This window comes from Pleurodeles waltl, chromosome 12 (genome assembly GCF_031143425.1).
Source record: "Pleurodeles waltl isolate 20211129_DDA chromosome 12, aPleWal1.hap1.20221129, whole genome shotgun sequence".
NCBI classification, from domain to species: Eukaryota; Metazoa; Chordata; class Amphibia; order Caudata; family Salamandridae; genus Pleurodeles; species Pleurodeles waltl.
Window position 1 is genome coordinate 24,233,434 of NC_090451.1, and position 19,785 is coordinate 24,253,218.

At 46.5% G+C, this 19,785-nt stretch overlaps 1 protein-coding gene across 2 annotated transcripts in view; it reads left to right on the top strand.

Moving 5' to 3' along the window:
- The window catches only part of MED16 (mediator complex subunit 16), a 326,193-nt gene that overhangs the window by 59,789 nt on the left and 246,619 nt on the right, over positions 1 to 19,785 (top strand). For both annotated transcript variants that reach the window (XM_069216802.1, XM_069216803.1), the window contains exon 3: positions 771 to 878. In XM_069216802.1, coding sequence (XP_069072903.1) covers positions 771 to 878 — 108 coding nt within the window. The remainder of the gene's footprint in view (positions 1 to 770; positions 879 to 19,785) is intronic.

Consider the following 19,785-nt stretch of genomic DNA (forward strand, 5'->3'; position numbering starts at 1 on the left):
ACCCTAGTCTACTGGTTGAAGAGAGGTCCAGCAGCTAATGGACAAGGTTTTTTAAATGGCTATGAAATTCAAATAAGATTATGTGTTTTTTTACAGATGGATTAATTTTAAAGACATTAGGTTTTATTCTCGTTTATGTTTTCTATTGGGTCTTTTCACCTAATTGATTTATAGCTGTGTAGCACATAGTACTTTGTAAATAACAAGTCTTAACTTCTATGAATAATTTATCCAAAAAATTAGATTAATTCTATGATTTTTTTTTTAAAGTTTGGTCTATAATAGTCGCAGTATGAAGTATTTTATTAAGTATTACGAACTATTCTTTTATGAATATCCTACATAAGAATAGTCTTTTAAAAAATATATATATATTTATGTATTCTTAGATCAAAACAGATGGCATTAACGATTTAGTATACATTTTGGTTTTCTTTTAAATTGTCTTGGTAAATATTCTCCATTAAGCAAGGAGGCAATAATGTAGGAGTATCATTTAACATCTGTTCTGCTAAATAAGGAGTGTATTAACTCTATTTGTTTTCTAAGTATGGTTGTTTTTATGCATTCTAATGGTCTAATTTTCAGACCGAATAAATAAATAAAAAAATAATAATCATTAGTATTTGAGAAGTACAGTATTTTACATACTAGATGGTCCTTGTGATTGCCTGATCTCATGGAATATTCCAGATCTGGAAACATATGCTCTAAACGTTGTCCCTTGTGTTTTTTTTTTTTTTTTCTTCTTTTTTTTTGCCTTTCCTTAGACCTTACCCACATGATCCATATTTTGGACACAGAGCACCCATGGGACGTGTACTCCATCAACTCGGGTCACAATGAGGTCATCTCCTGCCTGGAGTGGGATCAGTCTGGTAAGAATCCTGCTCTGAATTTAATCTTTGTGCTTCATGATCTTTGAGGCAAACACATTCTGTAAAACGGAAGGTAAAAATGGGCTTCTTGCATCTGGTTTCCGTGTAAAAAATAACTATGGTTACTGGCTGAAAGCCGGGTACCATGCATCATTGGAGAGCAGGGTACTTGTCCATCAGTGGTCCTATAAGATGTGGTTGGGTGAAGGGTAATCTGTCTATCAAGAACTTGATGTAGAGCGCAAGGGCCACCTGAATATGTTCTTAGATTGTATCACTTCAAGCTTTTCAACACAGGTCGTGTTGGTCCCGCATGTGCAATGAAAGAGATGGCTGTGGGAGTCTCGTGCATCATCGCCAGCTGCTAAGCCAGCATATATTTAATGGGTAATTCCAAGGCTCATTCCTTGGGGTAGGCTCCTACAGTTGCTCCTGTGATAAACATGCTGATACCTGACACTAACAGGCCTGCCACTTGGAAATCTGTTTATATCTTTGTTAAGCATCATAACGTACTCTCCAAAGTCGATATTCTTATGGGTCAGGCTTCGCTGCATAACCTGTTAGTATAATTCCACTTCTGTCTTCCACTGCTGAGGTACAGTAATTAGATTTCTACTCTGTTATGTCACTTAGAAAAATTTCTATATGAAGGAGGAAATGTTGCTTGTGAGCCCAGCTGACTGTTCTCTCTCAATTCATTAGCATCCCCCCCATTTCTTGGCAGTATTACGGGGGGGGTGTAAATGCAGTCAAGAATCAAAGTGAACCTAGGAACATGGTTTCTACTACCACTCTTGCACTTGAATGAAAATAATGTGATTGTGGTCCTAACATTGTAGATCTGTGAAATGTGATTAAACAGTGTCATTCAAATGTATGAATCCATACTTAATATACACAATATTGGATACTGTCATATCACCCCTGGTTAAAATGCAGGTCTCTGTTGTTTCCCATCTAGATTTCTTCTCTATAAGCAAAAATGCATACATACCTATATGGACAAAGACATGCCAAAGTTGCTAGCAATTCTAGAGTGCTCCCCATTGTTCTTCTGCTTCTCTTCGATTCTGACCCACTGGGCAGAGGGTCTTTCTGAGTTCTTAGGTGGCTCACTGATCAAAGTTTCCTCCCTATGGATTCAACTGGAACTTACCCTGGTCTTCCTGGTCTTCTCTCTCGCAGCAACAAGCACAAGTCTCATCTCTGGGCCGCTGCAACGGATGTGTATAGTTCCTAGGGTTTGGGCCAGACCTTTTGAGGAGGAGGAAAGCAACATTCATATGTGTGTTCCAAGTAAACTAGCTTATGGAGCCAGTGCCATCTGTCTTCCTGAAGTCCCTAACTGTATTTATCCAGATGATATGTTGGGACTAAGGGAAAGGAGCATTGACTGGTAATTCAGTATTTCCATTATTTGTAAGCCCAAAGCATTGAGCAGCCAAGATAGTGGCTTTTTAGTGGCTCCCTTCCTCCTGCACTAAGAGTTGCTCAGATTTCAGAAACTCCCTATTAAGTGACTTGTAAAATTCTTGGTTAGATCAACTATTAGATCTATTGTTGAGGAGGGGTTTCAATCTGTAAAAGAGGTGCAAGGATAGAACTGTCTGAGTTACATTTACTGTATTTAATCCCATTGGTCTTAAAAGAATAAGAACTTTCTTAATGTTCTACATCAGTAATAACCATGTTATCCAGTATTGGGTTTTTCATAGATTCACATGCTTGAACCTTTTCCTGTTGTCAAAGTGGGAGTCCCACGTTACCATAGCACAGCAGTATGTACAACTATCATAGACTATAATGGCACTAGGCCATCAGTTTAATAGCCTATCTATGTCCTTGTTAAAAAAGGACCACACGTAAACAGTGACCAATCATGTGTAAGCACCCTCTAGAACTCTCCGGAGAGTGGCAGAATCCATCAGATTTTCACTGCATGTTGTGTGTGAAGAAAATCTCCCTGAGCTCTGCTTAGTTGTTTCTTCTTCAAACAAGGTACTGGAAGTTTATCTCTTCTACCATGTCTGGTTCTAAAGGCCTTTTTCGTCCCTGTTAGACCTGTGGGGGGAAAAAAAGGGTTCATGTGTGTAATCACATAAAAACTGTATTAAATGCCTTTTTCCGGACCACAAGGCTAAAGTGTGCAAAATATGCTGCACTTTCTCCAGAACAACTCTAAAAGATAGAGAAGGGAGATTACTGTTGTGGCTACAAAAAGCTTAAGCCCAGAATACCTCTTCGGATGAGGCCAGCAACTCTTCTTCAAAATATCATAGGAGAGCCAGATCTCTAGAAGGCAGTTATGAAGAGAGCAGTAAGTACCTCAAGACTCGCCATCAGGGGAGGGACACTAAGAAAAAGGAGAATCCTTCTACACCTTCCAAGCCACAAAAATATCTCCCTCATGCCTGTTTTTCTGACATGTCAATGACAAAGAAGAAATCCTCCTTTAAAATTCCGTCAACGACTCCATCACCATTGATAGCAAGATTGTCTATGACGACCATCACTGCTATAGCATCGTCGAGACCTTTGACGCCACTAACAATGGCAGCCTCCGTCAACGCCCCCATCTCGTTGGTGAAGATTGTGGAGATGGCAGCAGGCACAGCTATGCCCCTCAGTCGGCGATCTCATTGATGACTACATCGATGATGACCCCGTCGACGAAGACACTGTCGATGACCCCGTCGACAGCAGATGAAGCACTGATGATGTTGTCGACAAGGATCAAAATAAAAACATCCTTAAGATATGGGATTTCTTCAGCTGCCAGTATATCCCCTCTAATTCCAAGTCATCTATTGGACATTGAGTATTCTGATGATGAGGGCCCTTTCGGACCAGTTGACAGCCCCTGTGAACCCCATGTCAAATGCCAAGAAGATGACTATTATGAGGACGGGCACGATTTTAAGGGTTATTATCAGCCCTGTGCACAGAAACATCTGGACTGTTTCATATATTATCCTGACCCTCCACATCGACAGGATGACTTTTTTGTGCCTCACTCCTTGGTCCAGGATCTTCAGGCTATGCAATCTAATTATAGAAAATATAGCATATGGTATCCAGGGCATTGGGGTTCCAGGGGATCACTATGGGCTGCAGCAGTTATTCTGCCGCCCATAGGGAGCCCATGCAAAAGGTTCAGCAGTTATGCCATTGCAGTCTGTGTGAACTGGGTGCATTCACCTGGTTTCTATACAGGTCACTGCACCAGTTCACTGTAAGTCACCCCTATGGTAGGCCCTCTCAGCCCAGATGGCAGGATGCAGGTACCTGTGTGTGAGGCACCCCTGCACTAGCAGAGATGCCGCCATGAACTCCAGCACCATTTTACTAGACATCGTGAGTGCAGGGATGCCATTTTATATATGTACTGGACATAGGTCACTGTAGGAAAGTACCATCTTGCCTGGCATGTTACCACCATTTTTACATGTATGTAACTTTGTTTTTGCCTGTCACACTGGGATCCTGCTAGCCAGGACCCCAGTGCTCATAGTTTGTGATCTGAATGTGTGTACCTGTGTAGTGACTAATTGTGTCACTGAGGCTCTGCTAACCAGAACCTCAGTGCTTATGCTCTCTCTGCCTTTAAAATTCTCTACAGGCTAGTGACCAATTCTAATTGGCACACGTTACCCTTGTAATTCCCTAGTGTATGGTACCTAGGTACCCAGGGTATTTGGGTTCCAGGAGATCCCTATGGGCTGCAGCGTTTCTTTTGCCACCCATAGGGTGCACTTAAGTAACTTATAAGTCACCTATATGTCTAACCTTCACTTGCTGAAGGTTAGGTGCAAAGTTACTAAGTGTGAGGGCACCTTTGCACTAGCAAAAGTACCCCCACATAGTTCCGGGCAATTTAATGTCCGGGGACACCATTACACGGGTGCACTACATATGGGTCAATACCTATATGTAGCTTCACAATGGTATCTCCGAATATGGCCATGTAACATGTCTAAGATCATGGAATTGTCCCCTCATGCCAATCCCATGCATCCCTGGGGCCCCACTATGGACCCCGGGTACTACCAAACCAGCTCTCTGGGGTTTTCTCTGCAGGTACCGCTGTTGCCACCCCACAGACAGGGTTCTGCCCTCCTGGGGTCTGGGCAACCCAGTCCCAGGAAGGCAGAACAAAGGATTTCCTCTGAGAGAGGGTGTTACACCCTCTCCCTTTGGAAATAGGTGTTAAGGGCTGGGGAGGAGTAGCCTCCCACAGCCTCAGGAAATGCTTTGAAGGGCACAGATGGTGCCCTCCTTGCATAAGCCAGTCTACACCGGTTCAGGAAACCCCCAGTCCCTGCTCTGGTGCGAAACTGGACAAAGGAAAGGAAAGGGGAGTGACCACTCCCCTGTCCATCACCACCCCAGGGGTGGTGCCCAGAGCTCCTCCAGTGTGTCCCAGTCCTCTGCCATCTTGAATCCAGAGGTGTGAGGGTACAATGGAGGCGTCCGAGTGGCCAGTGCCAGCAGGTGACGTCAGAGACCCCTCCTGATAGGTGCTTACCTCACTAGCTGGCCAATCCTCCTCTGAGGGCTATTTAGGGTCTTTGTCCTTGCCTCCCCTCTCCAGACAGTAATCCTGTGCACTGTGTGAACTACAGCTGCTAGGGCTTCTGTGCACTTTTGCAAGGAATCCTTCGTGCACAGCCAAGCCCAGGTCCCCAGCACTCCGTCCTGCATTGCTCAGCTTGCTGAGTTGACCATCAGCTTCGTGGGACCCTCTTTTGTAGTGTTGAGACGACCGCCGTGCTCAGTCGTCTTGAACCGATGTTCAAGGACTTCTGCGGGTGCTACTTTCTTGTGCGTGGGCTCTCTGTGTTGCTGAGGGCCCCCTCTGTCTCCTCTCCCAAGTGGCGACATCCTGGTCCTTCCTGGGCCCGGGCAGCACCCTTTTTCTTCAACAGCGACCTTTGCAGCTAGCAAGGCTTTTTTGCGGTCTTTCTCCAAGGAAACAACTCTGCATCCTCCAGCACTCCGTGGGACATCTTCTGCACGAAGGAGAAGTTCCTAGCACCTTTCATTGTTGCAGAATCTTCAGCTTCTTCCATCCGGAGGCAGCCATTTTGCACCTTCATCCGGGGTTTAGTGGGCTCCTGCCCCCCTCCCCCGGACACTTTCATGACCCTTGGACTTGGTCCCCCTCCTTTGCAGGTCCTCAGGTCCAGGAATCAGTCTTCAGTGCTTTGCAGTCTGTTGTGGTCTTTGCAGAATCCTCTATCACGAGTTTAGTGTGTTTCCGGGGAAGTAGTAGCACTTTACTCCTACTTCTCAGGGTCTTGGGGTGGGGTATCTTGGACACTCTTAGTGTTTTCTAACACTCCCAGCGACCCTCTACACACTACACTAGCCAAGGGGTCCATTTGCGGTTCGCATTCCACTTTCTTAGTATAAGGTTTGTGTTGCCCCTAGGCCTATTGCATCCTATTGTATTCTACAGTGTTTGCACTACTTTCTGACTGTTTTACTTACCTGATTTTGGTTTGTGTGTATATTTTGTGTATTTTACTTACCTCCTAAGGGAGTATATCCTCTGAGATACTTTTGGCATATTGTCACTAAAATAAAGTACCTTTATTTTTAGTAACTCTGAGTGTTGTGTTTCTTATGATATAGTGCTATATGAGATAAGTGTTATAGTAGGAGACTTGCATGTCTCCTAGTTCAACCTAAGCTGCTCTGCTATAGCTACCTCTATCAGCCTAAGATGCTAGAACACTACTAATCTACTAATAAAGGATAACTGGACCTGGCACAAGGTGTAAGTACCATCAGGTACCCACTATAAGCCAGGCCAGCGTCCTACATTGGTGGTGCAGCGGTGGGATAAGCACTTGTAACTGCTTTACCACTTTGTCATTGGTGCTTTTCATAAGAAAAACATATTCCAAATACTTAAAATATACACATTTAACCTAAACAATCTAACTCTCTTTCTAAAAACGTTTTGAAAAGTTTGAAAAGGTATTTTTCTCTTTTCTTTAAACATTTCTAAACTTTTTCTCTCTATCCTATCTCTTTCTTGCAACTATGTCTGTAGTAGAGGCCACTCCCAAAGTTGTCCAGACAACTTATGGCAATTTAAACTTTAAAAGTTTGAGGGGTATTTGCATAGAAAGAAGTTTAAGCATTGGTAAGAACCCTACCAACAATCTTCTCCTTAGCCTTCTCCTAGAAAGTGACCAGAACCAGTCTGGCCCATCCCAGGGTCAGGAGGTAGAGGAGGAGGGTACTCAGAATCAGGGGAGGGCCCTGAGGACTCTGGGGAGGGTTCCTCCAAAGACCTGTCAGCTAACAGGCCATCTAGTGAAGCTGGTAGTGGGAAAGGGTCACACATCAGTAGGGCACCTTTCACTCCAAAAGGCCAGGTAACTAGAGTTAAGGCAGTTAGAGACAGGCCCACTTCTACCAATTCCCACATCACCTCTGTGTCAGAGAATTCCCAAGCCTCCCACCCCGAGGATAACACCCTAGACAGGGGACTCTGAGGTTGGAAGAGGCCAGACTGAAGTTGAGACAGGAGCAGTTGGCCTTAGACAGCGAGTCTCTAGATGTAGAGAGGGAGAGACAGAAGTTGGGGTTAGTTCCCCAAGGTGGCAGCAGCAGTGTTCTTGATAGTCATCCTATAAGAGAAACAGATTCAAGAAACCTGCACAAAATTGTCCCCCCTTACAAGGCAGGGGATGACATCAACAAGTGGTTTGCTGCACTAGAGAGTGCTTGTATGGTACAGTTGGTCCTTCAAAAGCAGTGGGCTGCTATCTTGTTGTATCTTTCACTGGCAAGGATAGGGATAGGCTCCTTACTGTCAGAGAGTGATGACAACAACTACAAAGGTTTGAAAGATGCACTCTTAGAGGGTTTTGGCTTAACCACTGAACAATACAGGATTAAGTTCAGAGATACCAGAAAAGAGTCCTCTCAAGACTGGACAGACTTTGTAGACTGTTCAGGGAAGGCCTTGGAGGGATGGTTACATGGCAGTAAGGTGACTGACTATGAAAGCCTATATAATCGTATTTTGAGAGAGCATATTTTGAATAATTGTGTGTCTGACTTGTTGCATCTGTACTTGGTAGACTCCGATCTGACCTCTCCCAAAGAATTGGGAAAGAAGGCAGACAAATGGGTCAGAACAAGAGTGAGCAGAAAAGCTCATACAGGGGGTGACAAGGATGGCAAGGAGGATGGTATGTCTTCTGACAAGGGTGGGGACAAAGATAAAAAGCATTCTGAGTCTTCATCAGGCCCACAAAAACACTCTAGTGGGGGTGGTGGGTCCAAATCCTCTTCCAACAATCAAAAGAAGCCATGGCGTTATTTATGTAAACGTAAAAGGACATGGGGCAGGTGATTCCACTTGTCCAAAGAAAAACACCAAGGCTCCCACTACCACAACCCCAACTGCGTCCTCTAGTGCCCCTAGTAATAGCAGTGGTGGTGGGAAGAGTACTACTAATAGCCAATCAAAGGGTGTAGCTGGGCTCACCATTGGTAATGTAGTTGGGGTTGGTCTTGTTAGGGAGACCACAGAGGTTGTTTTAGTCTCTGATGGTGGTATTGACTTTGCCACCTTGGTTGCTTGTCCCCTTAATATGGGTAAGTACAAGCAACTACACCTAATCAATGGTGTTGAGGTTGAGGCCGACAGGGATACAGGAGCCAGTGTCACTATGATGATTGAGAAACTGGTTCGCCCTGATCAACACCTACTTGGTCAGCAGTACCAAGTGACTGATGCTCATAACAACACTCTTAGCCACCCAATGGCTGTTGTGAATCTCAACTGGGGTGGGGTTACTGATCCAAAGAAAGTTGTGGTAGCCAGTGATTTATCTGTAGACTGCTTACTGGGCAATGATTTGGAGACATCAGCTTGGGCAGAAGTGGAGTTGGAGGCTCATGCAGCAATGCTGGGCATTCCAGGGCATATCTCTGCTTTGACAAGGGCTCAGGCCCAGACGCAAAGAGGACAGGGAAACTTGGATCCTGGAACAATGGACCAAGTGCTCCCAAAAGCTAGGGTAGAAAGGGTAAGTCCTTGCCCACTATCCCTCCCTCTCCATAAGAATCCCCTTTTGAGGAAGAGGAATCCTCTCCCTGTGCAGAACCTACACCTGATGAGCTGGCAGCAGACACTGCTGAGCTTTTGGGTGCAGGGGGTCCTACTAGGGAAGAGCTGAGTGTGGCACAGGAAACCTGTCCCACAATAGAGGGTTTAAGACAGCAAGCTGTCAAACAGCAGAATGGGGATATCACTGATAGCCATAAAGTCTATTGGGAAGATAACCTCCTCTACACTGAGTCAAGGGACCCTAAACCTGGAGCTAGCTGCCAGGAGATTGGTCATCCCTTTGCAGTATAGGGAGTTTCTTCTGACTTTGGCTCATGATGTTCCTTTGGCTGGGCATTTGGGCAAGAGTAAAACTTGGGACAGACTTGTTCCATTGCTTCACTGGCCTCACATGTCAGTGGACACTAAGGAGTTCTGTCGCTCCTGTGTGACCTGCCAAGCCAGTGGCAAGACTGGTGGCACACCTAAGGCCCCCTTAGTTCCAGTTCCAGGGGTTGGGTTGCCCTTTGAAAGGGTATGTGTTGACATAGTTGGCCCCCTTGACCCTCCAGCAGCTTCAGGCAATAGGTGTATCCTTGTGGTAGTGGACCATGCCACTAGGTATCCTAAAGCTATTCCCTTAAGGACCACTACAGCTCCTGCAGTGGCAAAAGCCTTCCTGGGAAACTTTTGCAGAGTGGGTTTCCCTAAGGAAGTGGTGTCAGACAGAGGTAGTAACTTCATGTCTGCATACCTCAAAGCTATGTGGAAGGAGTGCGGTGTAACTTACAAGTTCACTACTCCTTATGTTCCACAGACAAATGGTCTGGTTGAAAGGTTTTATAAAACTCGCAAAGGTATGATCATGGGACTCCCTGAAAAACTCAGGAAGAGATGGAATGTCCTGTTGTCATGCCTCTTTTTTTGCTTATAGGAAGGTACCCCAGAAAGGAGTGGGCTTTAGCCCCTTTGAACTTCTCTTTGGGCACCCTGTAAGAGGTCCCCTTGCTCTTGTGAAGGAGGGTAGGGAACAACCTTTAAAAGCTCCCAAACAAGACATTGTGGATTATGTTCTTGGCCTAAGATCCAGAATGACTTAGTACATGAAAAAGGCCAGTGAAAACCTTCAGGCCAGCCAAGAGCTCCAAAAGCAATGGCATGCCCAGAAGGCTGTCCTGGCTCAGTACCACCCAGGACAGAAGGTGTGGGTATTGGAGCCTGTAGCCCCAAGGGCACTCCAAGACCAATGGAGTGGACCCCATCTCCTAGTAGAAAAGAAAGGTGAGGTAACCTATTTGGTAGACCTGGGCACTGCCAGAAGTCCCCTTAGGGTGCACCATGTCAATCGCCTGAAACCTTATTATGACAGGGCTGACTTAACCCTGCTCATGGCAACTGATGAGGGGCAGGAAGAAGAGAGTGACCCTCACCCTGACCTCTTCTCCACCACTGACGTTGATAGCTTAGTGGAGGGAGTTGTGCTTGCAGATTGCCTTACTGCTGAGCAGAAGGATAACTGCATAAATCTCCTAGACCAGTTCTCTGACCTCTTCTCACTGATCCCAAGTACAACTACCTGGTGTGAGCACACAATCGACACCGGAGACAGTTTACTTGTCAAAAGTAAGATTTATAGGCAGCCTGACCATGTCAGAGATTGCATAAAACAAGAGGTACAGAAAATGTTAGCTCTGGGAGTGATTGAGCCTTCTGAAAGCCCATAGGCTAGCCCAGTGGTGCTTGTCCTCAAACCTCATTGTAAAGATGGTAAAAAGGAAATGAGGTTTTGTGTTGACTATAGGGGTCTCAATCAAGCAACCAAAACTGATGCTCACCCTATACCCAGGGCAGATGAGCTCATAGATACACCTGCTTCTGCCGAGTATTTAAGCACTTTTGACTTAACTGCAGGGTGTTGGCAGATTAAGTTGTCAGAAGATGCTAAACCTAAAACTGCATTTTCAACCATTGGAGGGCACTATTAGTTCACTGTTATGCCCTTTGATCTGAAAATGCACCTGCTACTTTTCAGAGGTTGGTGGATACAGTCAGGCAAGGGTTGGAAGCCTTTAGTGCAGCACATCTAGATGATTATAGCTGTCTTTAGCTCCACCTGAGATGATGACCTGGTCCACCTTTGGAAAGATTTGGAGGCCCTGCAAAAGACAGGCCTCACTATCAAGGCTTCAAAGTGCCAGATAGGGCAGGGGAAAGTGGTTTATCTGGGCCACCTGATAGGTGGGGAACAGATTGCACCACTGCGGGGGAAGATGCAAACCATTATGGAATGGGCTCCCCCTACAACTCATACCCAGGTGAGAGCCTTCCCAGGCCTCACAGGGTATTCTAGGAGGTTCATTATAAATTATAGCTCCATTGCAGCCCCTCCTTAAGGACCTCACCAGCAAAAGAATGCCTAAAAGGGCGTTGTGGACAGCTAGCTGTCAAACGGCTTTTGATGAGCTCAAATAGGCCATGTGTTCTGCACCTGTACTAAAAAGTCCTTGTTACTCAAAAAACATTCATAGTCCAGACTGATGCTTCTGAATTAGGGGTAGGGGCAGTTCTATCACAGCTTAAAACTGAGGGCCAGGATGAACCTGTTGCTTTTATCAGCAGGAGGTTGACCTCTAGAGAAAAGCGTTGGTCTGACATAGAGAGGGAGGCCTTTGCTGTGGTCTGGGCACCGAAAATGTTGAGACCATACCTGTTTGGTACTCACTTAATTGTTCAAACAGACCACAAACCTCTATTATGGCTTAAACAAATGAAAGGTGAGAATCCTAAATTGTTGAGGGATTTTCAGGGAATGGACTATACAGTGGAACAAAGACCTGGGAGTACCCACTCCAATGCAGATGGACTCTCCAGATATTTCCACTTGGACAATGAAGACTCATCTGGGCAAGGGGTGGTGGGGTTGTGTAGGAAAATACAATCTTGCCTGGCATGTTACCCCAATTTTTACACGTATGTAAGTTTGTTTTTGCCCGTCTCACTGGGATCCTGCTAGCCAGGACCCCGGTGCTCCTAGTTTGTGGCCTGAATGTGTGTACCTGTGTAGTGACTAACTGTGTCACTGAGGCTCTGCTAACCAGAACCTCAATGCTTATGCTCTCTCTGCCGTTAAGATAGTCACTACAAGCTAGTGACCATTTTCACCTATTCTAATTGGCACACTGGAACACCCTTGTAATTCCCTAGTATATGGTACCTAGGTACCAAGGGTGTTGGGGTTCCAGGAGATCCCTATGGGCGGCAGCATTTCTTTTACCACCGTTAGGGAGCTCAGACAAATCTTACACAGGACTGCCGCTGCAGCCTGAGTGAAATAACGCACATGTTATTTCACAGCCATTTTACACTGCACTTAAGTAACTTATAAGTCACCTATATGTCTAACCCTCACTTAGTGGAGGTTAGGTGCAAAGTTACTAAGTGTGAGGGCACCCTTACTCTAGCAAAGGTGCCCCCACATAGTTCAGGGCAATTTCCCCAGACTTTGTGAGTGTGGGGACACCATTACAAGCGTGCACTACATATAGGTCGATACCTATATGTAGCTTCACAATGGTAACTCCGTATATGGCCATGTAACATGTCTAAGATTATGGAATTGTCCCCCCATGCCAAATCTGTATTGGGGAGCCAATCCCATGCATCCCCGGGGCTCCACTATGGACCCCAAGTACTGCCAGACAGCTCTCTGGGGTTTTCTCTGCCAACCCACAGACAGGCTTCTGCCCTCCTGGGGTCTGGGCAGCCCAGTCCCAGGAAGGCCGAACAAAGGATTTCCTCTGAGAGAGGGTGTTACACCCTCTCCCTTTGGAAATAGGTCCTAAGGGCTGGGGAGGAGTAGCCTCCCCCAGCCTCTGGAAATGCTTTGAAGGGCGCAGATGGTGCCCTCCTTGCATAAGCCAGTCTACACCGGTTCAGGGAACCCCCAGTCCCTGTTCTGGCGCGAAACTGGACAAAGGGAAGTGACCACTCCCCTGTCCATCACCACCCCAGGGGCGGAGCCCAGAGCTCCTCCAGAGGGTCCCTGGGTTCTGCCATCTTGATTCTAAGGTTGGCAGTGAACGCTTGGAGCATCTGAGTGGCCAGGCAGGTGACGTCAGAGCCCCCTCCTGATTACCTGGTTAGGTGACCAATCCCCCTTTCAGTGCTATTTAGGGTCTCTCTCTTGGGTAGGTCTTCAGATTTGGCTTGCAAGATTCCGGCAGGACTCCTCTGCAACCTTTACTTTGAATTCTGGCCTCCGGAACTGCGACTGGACCCTCCAGGAACCTACAAGCTGCAGATCCACGAGGTAGACTCTTCTGGAACATTGTATCCAGAGTTCCTGCCACCTTCGCAACAGTTTCCCCACTGTGCATCCTCAGAAGACTGCAACTCTTCATCCTGCACAAGAAGAAGGAAGAATCTCCCTTGGATTGAAGGAGTCACATCCCTGCAACCGCAGGCACCTACAAAAAGCGACGACCGGCTGCATGGATCCCCTCTCTTGCTGAGCTGCGTGGATCCTGCGTCACGGGTGGTGGTCCAGAGTAGTCCTCTTGGTCTTCTCTGCCAACGTCCGACTTTAGTGGAGGTAAGCCTTTGCCTTCCCACGCAAGACAGCATCCCGTTTACCACGTCTCTTGCAGCTACCAAGGCTTCTTTGTGTCTCCTCCGAGGGATCTTCAGGTGACGTGCAGCTCTAGTCCCCAGCACTTCCTCCTGCAAATCCCAGCCTTCTGTGTAGGTCACCTGCGGCGTGGGATCCACTTTTGTAGTGCTACGTGGACTTCTTCTGTGGCTTCTGTGTTCCTGTCCTGTGGGACTCCTGTGGTTGCTTTGCTGCCTCTGCTCCTGTGGACTCTGACACTGAGGGCCCCCTGTGACTGCCCCACCTGGGTTGAGTCCCCTTGGGACTTGCTGGTCCTCAGCAGCACCTCTTTTCCAATAACTGCGAGTTTGCCTTTGCAAAGGTTTGTTGGTGGAAATCCTGCACCAGCACCCATCTACAGTCTTCCTTACGGCGTGGGACATCTTCTGCATCCATCTGGAACTCTTCACCGGCTCCTGGGCGGCAGTGCTGACCTGTTCTCCAGAACCATCAACCAACTCCTGCATCCACAGCTGGGTGGGTAGTACCTCCTACTCCTCCTGGACTCCACTGTAAATCTTGGACTTGGACCCCTCTCTCCACAGGACTTTCTTCTTCAGGAATCCACTGCTGGTTTTCTTGCAGTCTTTTCTGGGTGTCTTCTTTTTCTTCTTTTTATCCTTTTGGATGGTTTGGGGAAAATCCAGTGTTTTACTCCTGCGTTCCTGGTCGCTGGGGTACTGTGCTACATACCTTTGTGGTTATCTAATAACCCCAGCTCCCCTCTATACATTTTACTTACCTAGGTGGGGGTAGCTTGTTCCCATTCAATTTTGTTAGTATATGGTTTGTGCTCCACCAGGGTCACTATTGGTTATTACTGTTTTCTAACCTTTTCTATGCCTATTTCTGATTGCTAATGTATATATTTAGTGTATTACCTACCTCCTAATGGTGGGTATCCTGCCTAGTGGTTTGTGATAATCTGTGCAGATAATAAAGTACCTTTATTTTTGTAGCACTGAGTATTTTCTTTCATGTGTGTAAGTGCTGTGTGACTACAGTAGTTTTGCATGAGCTTTGCATGTTTCCTAGATAAGCCTTGACTGCTCATCCACAGCTACCTCTAGAGAGCCTGGCTTCCAGACACTGCCTACTCTTCACTAAGAGGGGATACCTGGACCTGGTATAAAGTGGAAGTACCATAGGTACCCACCATACACCAGGCCAGCTTCCTACATGTGGTCAGACATCAGAGACATAATTGACCTCATTCCGGACGATTGAAAGCCTGAAGCAAAAAAGATCATGCAGGAAGGCGAGCGCGCTTCTTCTGGGTTTACTGACAGCGATATGGAGTTTGCTTCCACAGGTTTCAGGCAACTTTAGGCACAGCTGTCTTACGACGCCAAGGATGGCTTAAAGTGAACTCATTTAGGCCTGAGGTTCAATCAAAAATACTGGAAATGGCATATGGTGGGGATACACTTGTTGGCAAACATATTGATGAAGCTCTTCTTGCCATTAAGGCAGATACTAATAGTGCTAAATCCCTCTGAACCCTGTAGTACAGGAAGTTGCCCTTTCGAGGGGCATGAGGTTGAGGTGTTTCCACCTACAGAGGAACATACAAGTGCTCTCAACAGTACCAGCCCTGTCAACCCCAGTACAGGCGAAGGAGGTGGTGGATGCCAGAGAGTGCTTGCACATCTGCAAAGCGTATGTCAATAGTGAAATCCGAGCGAAGTCATAAAATTTAAACAATATGGTGTTGGGTGCCAGGCTAGCCCTAACACCTGCCACCACAGGTGTCGGAGGGCCACACACTGAAGAGTGGGTGGTTGCCTAAATATTGAAAGAAGAGTGGCCAGGGCACACCAATAGCATGAATCCTGATAATGTTCAAGAATAAGTAGAAAGTTTGTGTAGTAGTGTTACTCTGGCAAAACCCCGACGCGCACGGCACGGGTTTATTCGCTCCACAAATACTTGAGGCTTATCATGGCCATCATTTGCCTATACTATTTGATTTCTCCCAAGGACTCATGACTACCAGCAGCTTGATCTATATACCTTTCGTATTTACATATAATGTTTTATATACATCTGAAGCCTTGACAAAGTCTTGAAGACGAAACACGTGTTGACTGTTTTGCTGCATGGACTTATTGTTACATTCGAACATCCTATTGTAACTTTGACCATTTATCACCATCTGGCTGCTCTGGACACATGGTCATTTTGTACAACGCAATCTTTTGATTGAGATTTCTACTTTCTACCTGCACTTATAATAAATATCTATACATTATCTTCCAAGAACGAACTTTCTACTTATTCTTGAACATTATCAGGATCAGGATTCATGCTATTGGTGTGCCCTGGCCACTCTTCTTTCTACCCCAGTACAGGTTGACATACCAGCAACAGCTACACCGCCTACCATCTACAGCGGGTTGCTCCAAACTGGTAGGGAATTGACATAACCGGCCCCCTTGACCCTCCAACAGTATCAGGGAACAGATTTATCCTGGGTGTAGTGGATCTTGCAACCAGGTACCTGGAAGCAATTCCCATGAGGACTACTACTGCCCCTGCAATAGCTAGGGCCCTCATTGGTGTATTGACCAGAGTGGGCTTTCTAAAGGAGGTGGTGTCAGAAAGAGGTACCAACTTCATGCCTGGTTACCTAAAGCATATGTGGGCTGAATGTGGATAACTTATAGGTTTACTACCCAAAATCATCACCCGTGCAATGGTCTTGTTGAGAGATTTAACAAGACACTCAAAGGCATGATTAGTGGACTCCCTGAAAAACTCAGGAGAAGGGATGTCCTACTTCAATTCCTGCTTTTCGCTTACAGGGAAGTGCCACAGAAGGGAGTAGGGTTTTTCCTCATTTGAACTTTTGTTTGGGCATCTTGTGAGGGGACCACGTTGTCTTGTAAAGGAGGGATGGGAGAGACCTCTCAGAGAGCCAAAGCAAAACATAGTGGACTGTGTACTTGGCCTGCACTCTAGAATGTCTGAGTACATGGAAAAGGCATCCAGAAACCTTGAAGCCAGCCAAGAGCTCAAGAAGCTGTGATATGACCAGAAGGCCCTGGGTGAAATACCAACCAGGGCAGAAGATGTGGGCTTAGGAGTCTGTGGCTCAGTGGGCCCTCCAGGACAAATGGAGTGGACCCTAACCTGTCTTAAATAGGAAAGGGGAAGAACCCCGATCATGACAGAGCTGAAATGACCATGCTTATGGTCACTGATGAGGGACAGGAAACTGAGAGTGAACCTCTCCCTGATATCCTCTCCAGCAACCCCAAAGATGGCTCTGTGGAGGGTGTGGTCTTTTCAGACACTCTCACTGATAAACAGCAGACTGACTGTAAGTAAGTCTTGCATCAGTATGCTGGGCTCTTCTCCTTCACCCCTAGTCAGACTACATGGTGTACCCATGATGTGGATGCTGGAGACCGCTTGCTTGTTAAAAACAATATATATACATATAGACAATCTGATCGTGTCAAAGAGAGCATCAAAGCTGAAAGCTGAGGTCAGCAAGATGCTCAAATTGGGAGTCATTGAGCACTCTGAAAGTCCCCGGGCCAGCGCAGTGATTTTAGTCCCCAAGCCTCATTGCCAGGGTGGAAAGAAAGATAAGCCTCTGTGTGGACTATAGGGTTCTCAGTGCAGTGACCAAGACAGATGCCCACCCAGTTCCTAGGGCAGATGAACTAATTGACAGCTTTGGAGCACCCATGTATCTCAGTACTTTTGATCTCACATCAGGGTACTGGCAGATAGGCCTGACTCCAGAAGCAAAAGAAGAATCTGCATTCTCCACTCCTGATGGGCGTTTTCAGTTCAATGTTATGGCCTTTGTTTTGAAGAATGCCCCTGCCATCTTCCAGAAGTTGGCGAATAAAGTCCTTGCTGGGTTAGACTTTATTGCAAGATATCTTGATATTGTTGTCTACAGCTCTACATGACATGAGCACCTGATCCACCTGGGGAAGGTCCTTGAGGCTCTGAGAAAGGCAGGCCTCACCATCAAGGCAAGCAATAGGGCAGGGCCAGGTTGTAGACTGGGCCAGCTAGTAGGTGGAGGCCAAGTTAAACCACTACAAGCCAAGATCCAGACCATTCTGGACTGGGTAGCACCAACAACCCAGACCCAAGTCAGGGCATTCCTTGGCTTGACTTGGTATTACCGGAGGTTTGTGAATTGTGGCACCCATTCGCAGAACTCTCCTCCCCAAAGATGCCTAAAAAGGTACACTAGACGTTCAGCTGTCAATAGGCCTTTGACACCCTGAAAGAAGCAATGAGCACAGCACCTGTTCTAAAAGCTCCAGATTACACCAAGCAATTCGTAGTGTAGACACATGCCTCTGAACATGGGATAGGAACAGTCTTGTCCCAAATTAACGACAATGGTTATGTCCAACCTGTTGCTTTTATTTGCAGAAGGTTACTCTCCAGAGAGCAGTGTAGGAGTGCCATTGAGAAGGAAGCCTTTGCTGTGGTTTTGTCCCTGAAGTAGCTGAGACCATACTTGTTTGGTTCTCACTTCCTAGTTCAGACTGCCCACAGGCATCTCAGATGGCTACAGCAAATGAAAGGTGAGAACTTTTAAGGTGGTCAGTCTTCGTACAGGGAACGTCTTTTCAGTGGAAAACAGACCTGGAACTGACCATGCCAATGCAGATGGCCGTTCCTGGTTCTTCCACTTAGAAGCTGAAGTTTCATCCTCTTTTGTTGGGGAGGGACTTATCGGAGGGTAGTGCTAAGTATTTATTGTACTCGCAGAGGCACTAAATGAGACACACACTCAGAGAATAAATCTGAAACTAATTTAGAAACCTAACATTTCTTTTTATATATGCTTTGAAACCAAGAACTTTGTAACAAGGTTAGCATGTTTTTAAGCATAAATTCTTTTCACTTGCAGAAGTGGACACTTAGTGCAGTTTTTCAGTTATTCAGTTTTAACCTATGACAGGAAAGCAAAATCAGCAAATAGGTACTTTACGACGACTTAAGAGACCAATCTCAGAGACATATGTTAATTATTGGGCAAGGATAAGGACCACACCAACAGGTCATTTTGGTCAGCACTGGGTTGGCACGCCGTTGGGTGCACAATGTATTTCAAAGGGAATTGGTCTCCTTGGGGTAAAAGGCTGCAGGCTCTGGCTAGGAAGCCATTTGGGGGAAACCAACAGACAGTTAACAAGCATGGGTAGTCTGGGACATAGGTGCACCTTTGGTCCCCTTCTCCAAGGATCGGGGGCGACGGATGCTGGGGTGTCCTTTGGCATTGTGTTTGTGTGTCTAGGAGGACTCGCGGTTGAGGGGTCCTATTGTCTGAGGCTGCAGGTGTCGTCTTGGAGTCCAGTTGGGTGAAACCATACTGTGCTCGAGAGCAGGGGGACATTATTTGCACCAGGGACCCACTTCAATACGGGCAGTAGGAGATGGGTGCAGTAGTTGTTTTAGATGTTGGGTTTCTCTCATCACATAGGCTGTGGGGGGGAGGGGTGGTTTGCATGCAGAGGATGTAGACGACGTCGGAGAGTCCAGGAGCGGTGAAACCACAAGGGACTCGGAGTCTAGGGAGCTGGGGATCTTGCTGGAACATGTGGTCCATTTCACCCTGAGAATGACTGGTGCAGTACTTTAGGCGGTGGGTCTTTCTGGTTACATAGGATGCAGAGTCCTTTCTTTAGAGTTTGTTAAGGAGCAGGTCCGCTGCTCATGGGAGTCTTGAGTCTTTTTCAAAGGCAGGCAATCATCCTGGGTTTCTGGAGTTTCAGCTGTACAATGGCCGTCTTTTGGTGCAGAGTCCGTTGACGGTTGCAGACAGGCCAGTGGGGTTGGTACCAGGTCAGCTGCTTCTTTTCTCCTTTTCTGTGGGTGAGACTCTTCTTTTTCCTTGGGTTTCTTAGGTTGTCAGGATCTGAGTTCTTGGGTTCAGGAGTGTCACCTAGATACTTGATTTGGGACGTTTCAGGGAGTGCCAGTTGGCAGCCAATGAGTTTCTCACCTTTAGGGTGACTACACCCTCTCTATGACTACTTCTGTTGGGAAGTGGGCATAACCCTGTCCCTACAGGGCTAATTCTATCCAAAACAAGATGGAGGAATTTAAAAAGTGTAGTACACTTAAGCTTGTCAACGTTAGGGGTAGGGCTGTCTTGAAGTGGGCACACCTCCTAATCGAGCTAATTTTCCCGCCTGTGTTGCCGC